The following is an 18,777-nucleotide window of genomic DNA, read 5'->3' on the forward strand; positions in this document are numbered from 1 at the left end:
TGCATGCTTATAATCCCAGCTACTCAGGAGGTTGAGGCAGGAGAATTGCCTGAACCCAGGAGGCAGAGGTTGTGGTGAGCCGAGATCGCGCCATTGCACTCCAGCCTGGGTAACAAGAGCAAAACTCCATCTCAAAAAAAAAAAAAAAAAAAAAAAAAAAAAAAAAAAAAAAAAAAAAAAAAAAAGAGCCAGGCACGGTGGCTCAAGCCTGTAATCCCAGGACTTTGGGAGGCCGAGACGGGTGGATCACAAGGTCAAGAGATCGAGACCATCCTGGTCAACATGGTGAAACCCCGTCTCTACTAAAAATACAAAAAATTAGCTGGGCATGGTGGCGCGTGCCTGTAATCCCAGCTACTCAGGAGGCTGAGGCAGGAGAATTGCCTGAACCCAGGAGGCGGAGGTTGCGGTGAGCCGAGATCGCGCCATTGCACTCCAGCCTGGGTAACGAGAGCGAAACTCAGTCTCAAAAAAAAAAAAAGAATCACTTGAACCCAGGAGGCAGATGTTGCAGTGAGCTGAGATGGTGCCCGTGCACTCCAGCCTGGGCAACAAGAGTGAAATTCCTTCTAAAAAAAGAAAAAAGAGGCTGGGCGCGGTGGCTCAAGCCTGTAATCCCAGCACTTTGGGAGACCGAGGCAGGTGGATCACGAGGTCAAGAGATCAAGACCATCCTGGTCAACATGGTGAAACCCCATCTCTACTAAAAATACAAAAAAGTAGCTGGGTGTGGTGGCACATGCCTGTAATCTGAGCTACTCAGGAGGCTGAGGCAGGAGAATTACCTGAACCCAGGAGAAGGAGGTTGCGGTGAGCTGAGATCACGCTATTGCACTCTAGCCTGGGTAACAAGAGCAAAACTCCATCTCAAAAAAAAAAAAAAGAAAAAAGATATTCATATGAGGTTTCTTAACACTGTCTACCAGTGAACTATTTTGCAAACACTGAACATCTATATTACACTTAACTATGTTTTAGGAGAAGATTTTCTTTTCTTTTTTTTTTTTTTTTTGAGATGGAGTTTCGCTCTTGTTACCCAGGCTGGAGTGCAATGGCGCAATCTCGGCTCACCGCAACCTCTGCCTCCCGGGTTCAGGCAATTCTCCTGCCTCAGCCTCCTGAGTAGCTGGGATTACAGGCACTCACCACCACGCCCAGCTAATTTTTTGTATTTTTAGTAGAGACGGGGTTTCACCATGTTGACCAGGATGGTCTCGATCTCTTGACCTCGTGATCCACCGCGCCCGGCAGGAGAAGATTTTCTAAAAACCAACTTGAAGCTGGGCTTAGATGTTTTGTTTGCTTGTTTTAAAAAAATCCTAACAATATGAAATGCTCTCAAGGAACAGAGCTTTCTTTTGTGAGTGCAAATTACCTTGTACTTCTCCCAGGAAGTTTGAATGGGTCTTCAATGTTCTGGTCTTCCCATTGTTTTCCTAAAATTTAGACCAAAAAAGTCATTATGAATTAGTACAAAATTATGAAAAAAAGTACTAGATTTTATGTTCACAATTCACTGCAGCCATGCCTGGTTTATTACCCAAAGTGTAAAGGAGCTAGAAACACTTGTTCTCTAGTTTATAAGGCAAGGAATATTGTCACCCTTACCTATAGAAGCCAGGTTCCTGAAGGTTTCCCGCATCACATCCCTGTAGAGATTCTTCTGGGAAGGATCCAGCAAAGCCCACTCTTCTAGGGTGAAGTTCACAGCTACATCCTCAAAGGCCACTGAGTCCTGAAACATCCCACATGTATGGAGGAGGATGGGTGAGACTGACAGCACTGGGATCCTAGACTGTATTCCCAAGAAATTCTCATGACTCTGTGCTCTCCACACATTTATTCCAAGATTTCCCAGTCATCAAACTTAACTTCTATCTAAACACACTTCCTTCCACAAAGCAATTCTGCTGCTAGAACTGAACTAGCAACAATATAATAGGAATGACTCTCTGATGGGGGAATTATGTGCTGCCAGGCCACCCCTAATGCCTCTCTGTACGGTGGGTCTGTAGCACCTGCCATAACAAAGATGTAGTAACTAGCGTGCAGGAAAAAGTTTAACATCAGTCACCCTAAGATTGCCTATCTTTAGAAATGCTTGTTCACAAAGTCTGACCTTTGACAGTATCTGGATACTGGCTTTTGGACAGGATCCCACCAACCTAACTGATAAAAGAGTCATAACTTGCTAGAACAGACTCCCATAGCAAAATCTCGGTGGGAAGCAGTACAGGAATGGGAAAACCTAAATTGCAACTGATGAATTACTGAAGGCTTAGTGCGAATAAATTTAAAAAGTAAAAATCTGGCTGGATGTGGTGGCTCACACCTGTAATCCCAACACTTTGGAAGATGGAGGCAGGGGGATCACTTGAGCTCAGGAGTTTAAGACTGGTCTGGACAACATAGCAAGACCTCTTCTCCACTAATTTTTTTTAAATTAGCCATTAAAAAACAAAAAAAAAAAGGTAAAAATCCAGGGAGTCCAGTCATACGGGGCCCCTCCAGGAGTATGTGAGCTCTACCTCCAGAAACCTTTATCAGTTCTCACAGTGAAGATCATAGGAAAATTGCTTCCTGCTTCTGACAGGAAGAGGGTGAGTAGTCATTCTGAAATACACTCAGGGAATTGTTCTGAACAGATACCATCTTCAGGCCAGGCGCAGTAGCTCATGCCTATAATTCCAGCACTTTGGAAGGCCAAAGGCCAGAGGATGGCTTGAGGCCAAGATTCAAGACTAGCCTGGGAAACCAAGTGAGATCCCATGTGTCTATAAAAAAAAAAAAAAAAAAAAAGGGCCGGGCGCAGTGGCTCAGGCTTGTAATCCCAGCACTTTGGGAGGCCGAGGCGGGTGGATCACGAGGTCGAGAGATCGAGACCATCCTGGTCAACATGGTGAAACCCCGTCTCGACTATAAACTACAAAAAATTAGCTGGGCATGGTGGCGCATGCCTGTAATCCCAGCTACTCAGGAGGCCGAGGCAGGAGAATTGCCTGAACCCAGGAGGCGGAGGTTGCGGTGAGCCGAGATCGCGCCATTGCACTCCAGCCTGGGTAACAAGAGCGAAACTCCGTCTCAAATTAAAAAAAAAAAAAAAAATGAAAAAAAAAAGGAGACGGGAAGGGAGAAAAGAAAGAGAGAAGAAAAAAAAAAAAAGAAAGAGAGAAGGAAAGAGAAAGAAAGAGAAAAAGGAAGGAAGGCAGGAAGGAAGGGAGGGAGGGAGGGAGGGAGGGAAGGAAAGGGAAAGAGCCTACCAACTAGGATGCTACCAGAGCCAAACCTTCTGGGACAAGGGGAATACCTAATTCTATTTCCCTCTACCCTTCCTGCCTCCACTAAAGAGGCATGAGGATAAGAAGTACTTATGTGGAAACATTAAAAAAAAAAAAAAAAAAAAAAAAGTACTTATGCAAATAACCCAGCAACCCAAGCTTCCTAAAATGAGGCCAAATCGTATGTCAATGGAATGTTTCCTGTCTCCCCACACCATATTCCACATCAGTAGGACTCCTAGATAATAACAAGGAAGTACAATGGAAAGAATGCATCACACCATAGTAAAGAAGCCTCTATGGGTACACCAACAAATGGGGTAATATGAAGTGGGAAATTTCTAGGCTCACATCTGTGGAAACCTACAGCTAGTCAGATTGATGCAGTAATCAAAAACTCCAACAAATAAAAGCCTGCCAATAGTTTCACTGCTAAAATCTATCAAACATTTAAGGAAAAATTAACACTAATCCTCTTCAAACTATTCTAAAAAAAATGCAGAGGAAGGAACACACCCCAATTCATTCTATGAGGCCAGATAGACAAAGATCACAAAAAAAAAAAAAAAAAAAAAAAAAAAGGCAAACAAATGTCCTTTATGAATACCAAAGCAAAAATCCTTGGATAAGTAATCAAAACAGTGTGGTATTGTCATGAAGACACAGATACAGACCCTTGGAATAGAACAGAGCCCAGAAACATACACACACATAAATGGCAAAATGATTTTTGCAAGTGTGCCCAGATTCATTATTGGGGAAAAAAAAAATACTTTTCAAAAAATGGTGTTGGCATGGATACAAAGATGAGAACAAAAAACACTGGGGCCTACTTGAAGTGGGAGGGTTGGAGGAAGGTGAGGGTGAAAAAGAAACCTATCAGGTACTAAGCTTTCACTACCCAGGTGATTAAATCAGTTGAACACTAACCCCTAGTAACACACAATTTACCCATGTAACAAACTTGCACATGTACACCCCAAACCTAAAATAAAAGTTGAAAGAAAAAATGGTTCTGGAAAAACTGGATATATGCATGTGAAAAAATACAGTTGGGGCCGGTCGAGGTGGCTCACGCCTGTAATCTCAGCACTTTGAGAGACAACCTGACATCAGGAGTTCTAGACCAGCCTGGTCAATATGGCGAAACCCATCTCTACTAAAAATACAAAAAATTAGCCAGGTGTTATGGCATGTGCCTATAATCCCAGCTACATGGGAGGCTAAGGCAGGAGAATCGCTTGAACCCAGGCGGTGGAGGCTGCAGTGAGATGACACCATGTCACTGTACTCCAGCCTGGGTCCTGGGTGGCAGAGTAAAACTCTGTCTCAAAAAACAAACAAACAAACAAACAAACAAAAAATGGCAGTTGGACCCTTAACTTACATATAAAAATGAGATCACAATGGATCAAAGACCTAAAGGTAACAGCTAAAACTAAACAGCTCTTAGAAGAAAATAGTAAAAATTATGCAGGCCATTGTTTTTGGATTAAAATCCTATACTAGGCCCCAAGAAATGAGACGAAACAAAAATGGAGTCACTCATGCTAAGTGGCACATGATGAAACTAAAATTTTAAAGAAGCAGGTAGCTCTTCAAATATACCCCGTTTTTCTACAACACAGGGGACTCACAGCAACCAATCAGAAAGGGCCCAGTTAATCTCAACTGGCATAGTAAAGACGTCTCCTCTGCTTTACCCTTTTTTTTTTTTTTTTTTTGAGACGGAGTTTCGCTTTTGTTACCCAGGCTGGAGTGCAATGGCGCGATCTCGGCTCACTGCAACCTCCACCTCCTGGGCTCAGGCAATTCTCCTGCCTCAGCCTCCTGAGTAGCTGGGATTACAGGCACGCGCCACCATGCCCAGCTAATTTTTTTGTATTTTTAGTAGAGACGGGGTTTCACCATGTTGACCAGGATGGTCTCGATCTCTCGACCTTGTGATCCACCTGCCTCGGCCTCCCAAAGTGCTGGGATTACAGGCTTGAGCCACCGCGCCTGGCTGCTTTACCCTTTCAATAAAAGTAACATGATGTTAACCAATCTGCTTTGCTGCTGTTGCCATTTCCCTTGTTCTTTACAAAAACCACACTTCTGTCGTGTCCAGTAGGAGCTCTTATTCTATAGAATGGGATGGTACCCCAATTCATGAATTGCAGATAAAAGTCAACTGGATCTTTAACTCTGTTGTAATTTTCATTTTTAAACAAAAACACAGGGCAAGGTTTCCACTGGGTTTGGCACTGATTTCTTGGATAAAACACCAGAACATGGTTCATAAAAGAAAGACAAATTTTATTTCATCAAAATTTAAAACTTGTGTGAGCCAGGCAGCTGAGGGAAGAGGATTCCTTGAGCCCAGGAGGTTGAGACTACAGTAAGCTGGAATCACACCTGGGGCAAAGAGCAAGACCTTGTCTCCAAATAAATAAATAAACAATTCTGTGTGTCAGAAGACACTATCAGCACTGGGAAAAGGCAACCAGGGAATTGTAAAAAGTATCAGCAAATCATATATCTGGCAAGGTGTCAGCATCAAGAACATATAAAGAACTCCTATAACTCACAACAAAAATCAACCACTCCAAAGAACAAGTGTTGGCAAGAATGTCAAGAATTTGGGGCCGGGCACAGTGGCTCACACCTGTAATCCCAGCACTTTGGGAGGCTGAGGCAGATTGACCACTTGAGGTCAGGAGTTCAAGACCAGCCTGATAAACATGGCAAAACCCGTCTCTACTAAAAATACAAAAATTAGTCATGTGTGGTGGTCTGTAGTCCCAGCTACTCCAGAGGTTGAAAGAGGAGAATCGCTTGAACACAGGAGGTGGATGTTCCAGTGAGCTCAGATTGTGCCACTGCACTTCACCCTGGGCAACAGAGTGAGACTCAGTCTCAAAAAAGAAAGAAAACATTTCAACATGGCCAGGCGCGGTGGCTCACACCTGTAATCCCAGCACTTTGGGAGGCCGAGGTGGGTGGGTCACAAGGTCAAGAGATCGAGACCATCCTGATCAACATGGTGAAACCCCGTCTCTACTAAAAATACAAAAATTAGCTGGGCATGGTGGCAAGTGCCTCTAGTCCCAGCTACTCGGGAGGCTGAGACAGGAGAACTGGCTGAACCCAGGAGGCGGAGGTTGTGGTGAACCAAGATCCCGCCATTGCACTCCAGCCTGGGTCACAAGAGCGAAACTCCGTCTCAAAAAAAAAAAAAAAAAAAAATTTCAACAAAGAGTTCAGTGATCTAATTGGTTATTAGTGAGTCATGAATCAAGAAGCATCTCATTTATAACACAGAAAGGCGTTACCCGGCCGGGCGCGGTGGCTCAAGCCTGTAATCCCAGCACTTTGGGAGGCCGAGGCGGGTGGATCACGAGGTCGAGAGATCGAGACCAACCTGGTCAACAGGGTGAAACCCCGTCTCTACTAAAAATACAAAAAAAAAAAAAAAAAAAAAATTAGCTGGGCATGGTGGTGCGTGCGTATAATCCCAGCTACTCAGGAGGCTGAGGCAGGAGAATTGCCTGAACCCAGGAGGCGGAGGTTGCGGTGAGCCGAGATCGCGCCATTGCACTCCAGCCTGGGTAACAAGAGCGAAACTCCGTCTCAAAAAAAAAAAAAAAAAAAAAAAAAAAAGAAAGGCGTTACCCAATTGCAGTGGCTCACGCCTGTAAACCCAGGACTTTGGGAAGCCAAGGCGGGTGTATCACAAGGTCAGGAGTTCAAGACCAGCCTGACCAACATGGTGAAACCTTGTCTCTACTAAAAATAAAAATAATTCAAAAAAAATAATAATAAATAAATAAATAAATAAAAATAATTTTAAAAATTACCCAGGTTGGTATCATGCACCTGTAATCCCAGCTACTTGGGGGGCTGAGACAGAAGAATTTCTTGAACCCAGGAGGTGGAGGTTGCAGTGAGCCAAGATCGCGCCACTGCACTCCAGCCTGGGTGACAGAACAAGACTCCATCTCAAAAAAAAAAAAAAAAAGAATGAAAAAGAAAGAAACAAAAATGCGCTCCATAAGTCTGTTGATATAAAAGGAAGAAACTTAGGCTAGGAACAGTGGCTCATGTCTATAATCCCAGTGCTTTGGGAGGCAGACGTGGGCAAATCACCTGAGGTCATGAGTTCAAGACCAGTCTGACCAACATGGAGAAACCCCGTCTCTACCAAAAAAAAAAACAAAAATTAGCTGGGCATGGTGGCGTATGCCTTGTAACCCCAACTGCTTGGGAGGCTGAGGCAGGATAATCACTTGAACCCGGGAGATGGAGGTTGCAGTGAGCCAAGATCACGCCACTGCACTCCAGTCTGGATGAAAAAGCAAGACTCCGTCTCAAAAATAAAAAAAAACAAAAAAAGAAACTTAAGCAAAATCAATATAAATGGACAATTTATTGGGGCCAGAGCTGAGGACTGCAAACCAGGAACAGATTCAAGTTGCCCTGTATATATACTCTAAAACAGCAGTTACACAGGGGATTTGTTGTTGTTGTCATTTAGACAGTCACCCAGGCTGGAGTGCAGTGGCATAATCATGACTGACTGCAACCTTGACCTCCCTCAGCTCAGATGATCCTCCCACCTCAGCCTCCCATAGCAGCTGGGACTGCAGGTGCACACTACCAAACCTGGTTTATGTTTTATTTTTTTGTAGAAACAGGATCTCACTATGTTGTGGGCTGGTCTCAAGTGATCCTCCTGCCTCTGCCTCTCATAGAGCTGGGATTATAGGCATGAGCCACTATGCCCAGCCACATGTGTTTTTTTTTTTTTTTTTTTTTTTGAGACAGAGTTTTACTCTTGTCGCCTAGGCTGGAGTGCAATGGCGCGATGTCTGCTCAATACAACCTCCGCCTCCCAGGTTCAAGCAATTTTCCTGCCTCAGCCTCCTGAATAGCTGGGATTATAGGCATATGCTACCACACTCAGCTAACTTTTGTATTTTTAGTAGAGACCGGGTTTCTCCATGTTGGTTAGGCTGGTCTCAAATTCCTGACCTCGGGTGAATCACCTGCCTTGGCCTCCCAAAGTGTTGGGATTACAGGCATGAGCCACACTGCACCCTGCCACAAGTGGATTCTTTTTTTTTTTTTTTTTTGTCTTGTAGTTAGCTACTTACAGAACACAAGTATATTCTTACAGCAAAAAAGGGGAGAAATGGAGTGGCCTGATACAAAGTTGTCGGGAATTCCCACTGGTTTACAGGAATAATATTCATTAGTGACTGGCTATATACACTGTTTTGCTATAAGGTGTAGGATATGATGTCTGGGTGACATTATTAGGTTAATTTATAGCTACTGGTAGCAAAAGCAAGTAGTTCCAAGAGATGAATACATAGCTCAAAGAGGGCAGTAGAACATGACTGCTGTCTCATTTTAATGCCTCTCTGGGCCTAACTTGAAAGAGCTCACATTACTTAAATGAAAATTCTTTGCTTTCCTCAAATTGAGTAGAGGAAGTGAGCTTTATAGGCAGAAAAGGGGTAAAGAAAGCAGAAATAAAAACGAAGGCCGGGCGCGGTGGCTCAAGCCTGTAATCCCAGCACTTTGGGAGGCCGAGGCGAGTGGATCACAAGGTCAAGAGATCGAGACCATCCTGGTCAACACGGTGAAACCCCGTCTCTACTAAAAATACAAAAAAGTAGCTGGGCATGGTGGCACATGCCTGTAATCCAAGCTATTCAGGAGGCTGAGGCAGGAGAATTGCCTGAACCCAGGAGGCGGAGGTTGCGGTGAGCCGAGATTGTGCCATTGCACTCCAGCCTGGGTAACAAGAGCGAAACTCCGTCTCAAAAAAAAAAAAAAAAAAAAACGAAAAGGGCAGGGCATGGTGACTCACTACTGTAATCCCAGCACTTTGAGAGGCTGAGGCAGGCAGATCACAAGGTCAGGAGATCAAGGCCATCCTGGCTAACATGGCAAAACCCCATCTCTACTCAAGACCATCCTGGGCCGGGTGCGGTGGCTCACGCCTGTACTCCAAGCACTTTGGAGGCCAAGGTAGGCAGATCACCTGAGATGGGGAGTTCAAGACCAGCCTGACCAACATGGTGAAACCCCATCTTTAAAAAAAAAAAAAAAAATACAAAAAGCTAGCTTGGTGTGGTAGCACGTGCCTGTAGTCCCAGCTACTCGGGAGGCTGAGACAAGAGAATTGCTTGAACCTGAGAGGCAGAGCGTGCAGTGAGCTGAGACTGCGCCACTGCACTACAGCCTGGGCAACAGAGCAAGACTCCATCTCAAAAAATAAATAAATAATGCCAGGCGCGGTGGCTCAAGCCTGTAATCCCAGCAATTTGGGAGGCCGAGGCGGGTGGATCACGAGGTCAACAGATAGAGACCATCCCGGTCAACATGGTGAAACCCCGTCTCTACTAAAAATACAAAATATTAGCTGGGCATGGTGGTGCGTGCCTGTAATTCCAGCTACTCAGGAGGCTGAGACAGGAGAATTGCCTAAACCCAGGAGGCGGAGGTTGCGGTGAGCCGAGATCGCGCCATTGCACTCCAGCCTGGGTAACAAGAGCGAAACTCCGTCTCAAAAAAAAAAAAAAAAAGAAAAGAAATTGTTGCGCATGATGGTTTATACCCATAATCCCATCATTTTGAGAGGCTGAGGTGGGCAGATAGCTTGCGCCCAGGAGCTCAGGACTGGCCTGGGTAACATGGCAAAAGCCCATCTCTACAAAAAATACAAATTTATTAGCTGGTTGTAGTGGCATGTCCTCTAGTCCCAGATACTCAGGAGGCTGAGGCAAGAGCATGACTTGAAATCAGGAGGTGGAGACTGCAGTGAGCCAAGATGGCACCACAGCACTCCAGCCTCAGCAAGGAAGCAAGACCCTGTCTCAAAAAGAAAAAAACAAAAAATAATAAGTTGTTGTAACAAACCAGCAAAAAACACATTGATTAGAAAATGGGCAAAACTGGCTGGACATGCTGGCACACACCTGTAATCCCCCCTACTCAGGAGCCTGAGGAAGAAGGATCTCGAGCCCAGCAGTTTGAATCCAGCCTGGGTATCATAGCTCTCTCCAGAAAAAAGGAAAAATAAAGATAAATAATAAATGGGCAAAGAACTTGAATGGACATTTCTCCAGGATATATACAAATGGCCAATAAGCACATACAAAGATGTTCAACACCACGAATCATTAGGGATACAGATTTTACAAAATGTAATTTCAAATGGTTACTCACCATATGAATAGTTTTCATTTCATATAAAATATACACTGACAAAAACATAAGTCTTTAAAATTGTTATGCCATGCTAAACTGTAGGTCAATTAAACCTCTTTACTTTATAAATTATCCAGTCTCAGGTATGTCTTTAATCACAGTGTGAGAATGGACTAATACAGTAAATTGGTACTAGGCAGTGGAGTGCTGCTGTAAAAATACCTGAAAATGTGGAGGCGACTTTGGAACTCGGTAACAGGCAGAGTTTGCAACACTTTGGAGGGCTCAGAATAAAATAGGAAAATATGGGAAAGTTTGAAACTTCCTGGAGACTTGGAGGGCTCAAAAGACAGAAGATGTGGGAAAGTCTGGAACTTCCTAGAGACTTCTTGAATAGCTCTGACCGAAATGCTGATAGTGATATGGACAATAAAGTCTAGGCTAAGGTGGTTTTAGATGGAGATGAGGAATTTGTTGGGAACTGGAAGCAAAGGTGACTCTTGTTATGTTTTAGCACATTGTGTCCCTGCAAGCTAGAGATCTGTGGAACTTTGAACTTGTAAGAGATGTCTTAGGGTATCTGGTGGAAGAAACTGCTAAGTGGCAAAGCATTCAAAAGGTGACAGAACATGAAAGGTTTGAGAATTTGCAGCCTGACAATGGAATAGAAAAGAAAAACCCAGCTGGGCATAGTGGCTCATGCCTGTAATCCCAGCACTTTTAGGAGGCTGAGGCATGAGGCAGGTGGATCACTCAAGGTCAGGAATTTGAGACCAGCCTGATCAACATGAAGAAACCCTGTCTCTACTAAAAATACAAAATTAGCCAGGCATGTTGGCACATGCCTGTAATCCCAGCTACTCGAGAGGCTAAGGCAGGAGAACTGCTTGAACCCAGGAGTCAGAGGTTGCAATAAGCCGAGATCGCGCCATTGCACTTCAGCCTGGGCAACAAGAGCAAAACTCCGTCTCGAAAAAAAAAAAAAAAAAAAGAAAGAAAGAAAGAAAAGGAAAACCCATTTTCTGGAGAGAAATTCAAGCCAGCTACGGAAACTTGCATAAGTAATAAGCAGTCAAATGTCAATCGCCAAGACAATGGAGAAAATGTCTCCAGGATACACCACAGAACTTCGTGGCAGCCTGTCCCATCATAGGCCCATAATCCTAGGAGGTAAAAATGGTTGGTTTCTTGGACCTGGTCCAGGGCCCCTTGCTGTATGCACCCTAGGGACTTGGTTCACTGTGCCCAGCCACTCCAGCCACGGCTAAAAGGTGCCAAGGTACAGCTTGGATCATGGCTTCAGAGGGTGCAACCCTCAAACCTTGGCAGCATCCACGTGGTGTTGGTACTGTGGGTGCACAGAAGACAAGAATTAAGGCTTGGGAACCTCACCTAGATTTCAGAGCATGTATGGAAATGCATGATGTGCAGGCATAAGTGTGCTGCAGGGACAGAGCCCTCATGGAGACCCTCTGCTAGGACAGTGCAAAGAGAAATATGGAGCTGGAGCCTCCACACTGTGTTCCCACTGTGGCACTGCCTAGCAGAACTGTGAGGCCACCATCTGGCCCCTGACCCCAGAATGGTCGATCCACTGTCAGCTTGCACCATGCACCTGGAAAAGCCACAGATACTCAATAGCCGTGAAAGCAGCCCCTGCAAAGCCAAAGGGGCAGAGTTGCCCAAGGTTCAGGGAGCTTACCTGTTTCATCAGCGTGATGTGGATGTGAGACATGGAGTCAAGAGATTATTTCAAAGCTGTAAGATTTAATTACTGTCCTATTGGATTTCAGGCTTGCATGGGGCCTCTACTCCCTTTGTTTTGGTCAATGTCTCTCATTTGTAATGAGTGTATTTACCGAATGTCTGCACCCTCGCTATATCTAGGAAGTAGCTAACTTGTTTTTGATTTTACAGGCTCATAGACAGAAGGAACATGCCTTGTCTAAGACTCTGGGGGACTGTTGGGAAGGCATGATGTGTTTTGAAATGTGTGGACATGATATTTGGGAGCGGCTGGGGTAGAATAATATGGTTTGGCTGTGTCCCCACCCAAATCTCATCTTGAATTGTAGTTCCCATAATCCTCACGTGTCATGGGAGGGAGCAAGTAGGAGATAATTTAATTATTGGGGTGGTTACCTCCATGTTGTTCTCATGATAGTGAGTTCTCATGAGATCTGGTTTTATTTATTTATTTTTGAGAAAGAGTCTCACTCTCACCCAGGCTAAAGTGCAATGGCGCGATCTCGGTTCACTGCAACCTCCTCTTCCCAGGTTCAAGCAATTCTCCTGCCTCAGGCTCCCAAGTAGCTGGAATTACAGGCATGCTCCACCATGCCCAGCTAATTTGTTTTGTATTTTTTATTTTATTTTATTTCAGTCTTTCTAAGGTTCAATTCAGGTATTTTTTTAGTAGAAATTGGGTTTCACTATGTTGGTCATGCTGGTCTCGAACTCCTGACCTTGTGATCTGCCCACCTCAGCCTCCCAAAGTGCTGGGATTACAGGTGTGAGCCACCATGACTGGTGAGATCTGGTTTTATAATGAGCTTCCCCAACCTTCACTCTGCCACCATGTGAAGAAGGATATGTTTGCTTCCCCTTCCACCATAATTGTAAGTTTCCCGAGGCCTCCCCAGCCATGCTGAACTGTCAGTCAATCAAACTTCTTTCCTCAGCAATTTATAAATTACCAAGTCTTGAGTATGTCTTTATTAGCAGCATAAGAACAGACTAATACAGAGCCCTGGGAAAAACTAGACTGAAGAGGTCTCAAGTACTCCTTCCTTGACCAAACTTGAGTGAAGCTCCTCAGAGTCCTCTTTTTGACTAGGCCTTAGCATTGGCTTGCAGAAGTCAGTTTCAGCAAAAATCCACCTAAGGCAGTTTATAGAGAATCCCCCTACCTTAATATCCAATCAAGCTTGGCGCAGTGACTCACAGCTGTAATCCCAGCACTTTCGGAGGCTGAGGTGGGCAGATCATGAGGTCAGGAGTTCAAGACCAGTCTGACCCATGTGGTGAAACCCTGTCTCTATAAAAAATTTAAAAAAAAAAATTTTTTTTAATCCAATCAAGTCATTTTTCCCCCATCTATGAGACCCAACCAAGTTCTATTCTCTCCCTCACCTTGTCCACTGGCTCTAAATCCAATAATATTCCTGCTGCATTGAAGGTTCAGTTCTATCTCCCTCCCCTATTACAGCTGTCATGACTCACTGCAATTGTGTTGAATAAACCCTTTCTTCACATTTTTAATAAGTTTCCAATGCAATCTCTCTTTAACAGGTTACAAGTTTGTAAACTTGAGACCCTGCTTCACATATCTGGAATGCATAGCAGATGACAGGCTCCCTCCCACTGGGGATGAAAGAGCTGCAAACCACACATGCCATTCTGCTGGGCCCATCCAAGTCTGACTCCACAGAGGGGGAGGGTGTCCTGAGAGTACCTCCCCCTTATAAACCCAAAACACCAGGCTCAAATTTCTCTCCAAATGACCACTCCCTGTTACCACCCCATAATCTGGGTAAGATCCAGGATTGCAGGTGCACAACTGCCCAGAGAGAGGTCTAGGAGGTAGACTGCCTCCTACAGTGATGGGACAGGATACGTCGAACTCCTAGCTGACAATTCAGCCCCCACCCTGATGGAGTGTGATGAAAGGGGACTGAGACTCAAGCTGCTTCTGGATAAAACTGCCCACAAGATACAGAATTTGCAAATCGTTCTTCCGCTTGGTAAATTATCTTTCCAAGTTCTTGGTGTCCTTTGAACAAAAAAACTACCAATTTTGATGAAGTCTAAACTTTAGTAACATATTGGCTTATCAATTTTGATCATCATATATATTGATTCATCAATTATAACATACAATTGATGAACCAATATAACATATTTATGCACTTTAGGAGGCCAGAGTGGGAGAATCACTTGAGCCCAGGAGTTAGAGATCAGCCTGGACAACACAGTGAGACCCAATCTACAAAAAAACAAAAAACAAAAATTAGCCAGGTGTGGTGGTGCACATCTGTGGTCCCAGCTACTTGGGAGGCTGAGGCAGCAGGATCACTTGAGTCCTGGAGGTCTAGCCTGTAGTGAGCAGTGACTGCACCACTGCACTCAAGCCTGGGCAACACACAGCAAGACTCTGTCTCTTAAAAGAAAAGTAGGGGAAACCAATGGCCTGTGAAGGAGAATATGTAAACTCTATGTATTAGCTGTTCAATTTTTCTGTCAAACTACCACTGGTCTAAATAATCAAGTTTATTAAGTAAAATAGTGAATTAACTACCATTTCATGGAATATTCATGGCTATGTAAAATAGATGACATACAATATAATACGTAGGATGATATCACTTGCACAAAAAACAGACAACAATAAGGCCAGGCAGAGTGGCTCACACCTATAATCCCAACACTTTGGGAGGTGAGGACTGCTTGAGCCCAGGAATTCAAGACCAGTCTGGGCAGCATGGCAAAACCCCATCTCTACAAAGAAAAACAACAACAACAACAAAAATACAACAAAAATTAGCCGGTGTGGTATCGTGCACCTGTAGTCCTAGTTTGTTGGGAGGCTGAGGTGGGAGAATCACTTGAGCCCAAAGGCGGAGGTTGTGGTGAGTAGAGACAATGCCACTGCACTTCAGCCTGGGCTATGGAGTGAGACTCTGTCTCAAAAAAACTTGGAATAGCCAAGATGTACAAAATACAGTTGGGGGCCAGGCACAGTGGCTCTTGCCTGCAATCCCAGCACTTTGGGAGGATGAGGCAGGTGGATCGCAAGGTCACGAGGTCAGGAGATCGAGACCCTCCTGGCTAACATGGTGAAACGCCGTCTCTACTAAAAATACAAAAAAATTAGCCAGGCGCGACGGTACACGCCTGTAGTCCCAGCTACTTGGGAGGCTGAGGCAGGAGAATCGCTTGAACCCAGGACACAGAGGTTGCAGTGAGCCAAGATCGTGCCACTGCACTCCAGCCTGAGCAACACAGCAAGACTCTGTCTCAAAAAAAAAACAAAACAAAAAACAAAAAACACAGTTAGGGTTAACAGACTGAATGTTTATATTCTACCACTATCACCTGCCCAAAGTTTCATTTGCTGAAATCCTAAACCCCAAACTAAATGCAGAAATCAGCATGCGTGCAACAAACTGAGGCAAAGAAACCACAAAAAAACCTCTTTTTGGCGTATTAATGGTAATAACTTACTAAAAATTCAAAAAAGGAACAGCCAAGCAAAATTCAGCCTAATAATAAATAGATGGTAAAACTATTAAGAACCACTTTTTTAGCCGGGCACGGTGGCTCAAGCCTGTAATCTCAGCACTTTGGGAGGCCGAGGTGGGTGGATCACGAGGTCAAAAGATCGAGACCGGGGCCGGGCGCGGTGGCTCAAGCCTGTAATCCCAGCACTTTGGGAGGCCGAGGCGGGTGGATCACGAGGTCGAGAGATCGAGACCATCCTGGTCAACATGGTGAAACGCCGTCTCTACTAAAAATACAAAAAATTAGCTGGGCATGGTGGCACGTGCCTGTAATCCCAGCTACTCAGGAGGCTGAGGCAGGAGAATTGCCTGAACCCAGGAGGCGGAGGTTGCGGTGAGCCGAGATCGCGCCATTGCACTCCAGCCTGGGTAACAAGAGCGAAACTCCGTCTCAGAAAAAAAAAAAAAAAAGATCGAGACCATCCTGGTCAACATGGTGAAACCCCGTCTCTACTAAAAATCAAAAAATTAGCTGGGCATGGTGGCTCGTGCCTGTAATTCCAGCTACTCAGGAGGCTGAGGCAGGAGAATTGCCCGAACCCAGGAGGCGGAGGTTGCGGTGAGCCGAGATCGCGCCATTGCACTCCAGCCTGGGTAACAAGAGCGAAACTCCTTCTCAAAAAAAAAAAAAAAAGGCCGGGCGCGGTGGCTCACGCCTGTAATCCCAGCACTTTGGGAGGCCGAGGCGGGTGGATCACGAGGTCAAGAGATCGAGACTATCCTGGTCAGCATGGTGAAACCCTGTCTCTACTAAAAATACAAAAATTAGCTGGGCATGGTGGCACGTGCCTGTAGTCCCAGCTACTCGGGAGGCTGAGGCAGGAGAATTGCTTGAACCCAGGAGGCGGAGGTTGCGGTGAGCCGAGATCGTGCCATTGCACTCCAGCCTGGGTAACAACAGCGAAACTCTGTCTCAAAAAAAAAAAAAAAAAGAGATCGAGACCACCCTGGTCAACATAGTGAAACCCCATCTCTACTAAAAATACAAAAAATTAGCTGGGCATGGTGGCACGTGCCTGTAATCCCAGCTACTCAGGAGGCTGAGGCAGGAGAATTGCCTGAACCCAGGGGGCGGAGGTTGCGGTGAGCCGAGATCGCGCCATTGCACTCCAGCCTGGGTAACAGGAGCGAAACTCCGTCTCAAAAAAAAAAAAAAAAAAAAAAAGAACCACTTTTTTAAAATGAGGACCTGGTCACCTGTGGGTACAGAAGTGAGATGAGATCAGGCCATACTAGAAATGCCCAATGCCCATTTATTAAGCTGGGTGGTGAGTCCATGGGTGTTTCACACACCCGACTCTCTTCTCAGTGTGGAAATACTTCCTACTCCAGGGTCTTAATTCTCACCAGCAAACACTTACCCAGAGTCAGCTGAAGGTTCCGATCTGTAGTGCTGTAGTGTCTTTTTTTCAGATACCATTTCTTTCTTATTTTTTTTTTGAGACGGAGTTTTACTCTTGTTACCCAGGCTGGAGTGCAATGGTGCAATCTCAGCTCACCGCAACCTCCACCTCCTGGGTTCAGGCAATTCTCCTGCCTCAGCCTCCTGAGTAGCTGGGATTACAGGTGTGCGCCACCATGCCCAGCTAATTTTTTGTATTTTTTTTTTTTTTTTTTTTTTTTTTTTTGTGAGACGGAGTTTCGCTCTCGTTACCCAGGCTGGAGTGCAATGGCGCGATCTCGGCTCACCGCAACCTCCGCCTCCTGGGCTCAGGCAATTCTCCTGCCTCAGCCTCCTAAGTAGCTGGGATTACAGGCACACGCCACCATGCCCAGCTAATTTTTTGCACCTTTAGTAGAGACGGGGTTTCACCATGTTGACCAGGATGGTCTCGATCTCTCGACCTCGTGATCCACCCGCCTCGGCCTCCCAAAGTGCTGGGATTACAGGCTTGAGCCACCGCGCCCGGCCCAATTTTTTGTATTTTTAGTAGAGACGGGGTTTCACCATGTTGACCAGGATGGTCTCGATCTCATGACCTCGTGATCCACCCGCCTCGGCCTCCCAAAGTGCTGGGATTACAGGCTTGAGCCACCACGCCCAGCCTCAGATACTATTTCTAACACCAAATGTGTGGTCTTTGCTGAACACCAACCAAATTTCCAATTCTCCATCACCAACTAAGCCTTTGACAAATCACTTCTGACACTACCCAAAGTTAACAGAGATCCCCTAAGTTTAGGGCTTAGTACCATCACACTGTCCCACAGCAGATGCCAGTCACAAGCCCCAGGGGCCATCCACACTTCTCAACAACTGCATATAAATCAGAAATAGCCAAATGTAAGGGATGGATATAAGTTAAAATGGCAGCAGCAGATCATGCAGGTAGATAATCCTGGAAATAGTTATGATTAAAGAAAATCCCCCATCTTTCATATTCTTTTTTTTTTTTGAGATGGAGTCTGGCACTGTTGCCCAGGCTGTAGTGCAATGGAACGATCTCGGCTCATTGCAATCTCCACCTCCTACTAGGTTCAAGCAATTCTCCTGCCTCAGCCTCCTGAGTAGCTGTGCGCTACCACACCCAGCTAATTTTTTTGTATTCTTAGTAGAGATGGGGTTTCACCATGTTGGCTAGGATGGCCTCGATCTCCTGACCTCGTGATCTGCCTGCCTTGGCCTCCCAAAGTGCTGGGATTACAGGCATGAGCCACTGTGTCAGGTCCCATCTTTTGTATTCTGAAAGAGCAGCTTACACACAGAAAACACTCTTATGACTTAGATGATACTGCCTTTATACCTATGACAAAGCCACACACAGGCTAGAAATTCCCTTTCTTTTCCTCATAATTGATTAGCTGAACAGCTTTGTCTTCAGGGATCAGTCAGAACAAAGCACCTGTTAACCAAACTGATCAAGTTTCTCTCCTTCTCCCTAGCCCCTGAACCTTGATCCACTCTCAGCCTGAGCCTATATACAATCCCTCTGAAGACCCTCCTAAGAACAGACTGCCTTCAGGATCTAGGTCAGATTTTGCACTCTGCATCCTGATTTCCACCTCCCACCTTCTGTCTC

General features: G+C 45.2%; 1 protein-coding gene across 7 annotated transcripts in view; it reads right to left on the reverse strand.

Annotated features, from left to right (window-relative positions):
• The window catches only part of LOC101030823 (uncharacterized), a 36,929-nt gene that overhangs the window by 13,839 nt on the left and 4,313 nt on the right, over window positions 1-18,777 (reverse strand). For 6 of the 7 annotated variants that reach the window (XR_012513442.1, XR_012513441.1, XR_012513440.1 and 3 more), the window contains exons 2-3: window positions 1,609-1,735; window positions 1,376-1,436 (exon numbers count right to left, since the gene is read on the reverse strand). Coding sequence is in view for 4 of the 7 variants with exons in the window: in XM_074384594.1 (XP_074240695.1) it covers window positions 1,376-1,436; window positions 1,609-1,735 (188 nt within the window). In the remaining 3 variants the exon portion in view is untranslated. Of the gene's footprint in view, window positions 1-1,375; window positions 1,437-1,608; window positions 1,736-13,387; window positions 13,516-18,777 lie in introns of all 7 variants that reach the window. The other variant, XM_074384593.1, reaches the window with a different exon arrangement.

Source organism: Saimiri boliviensis, chromosome 14 (genome assembly GCF_048565385.1).
Source record: "Saimiri boliviensis isolate mSaiBol1 chromosome 14, mSaiBol1.pri, whole genome shotgun sequence".
In the NCBI taxonomy this organism is placed as follows: domain Eukaryota; kingdom Metazoa; phylum Chordata; class Mammalia; order Primates; family Cebidae; genus Saimiri; species Saimiri boliviensis.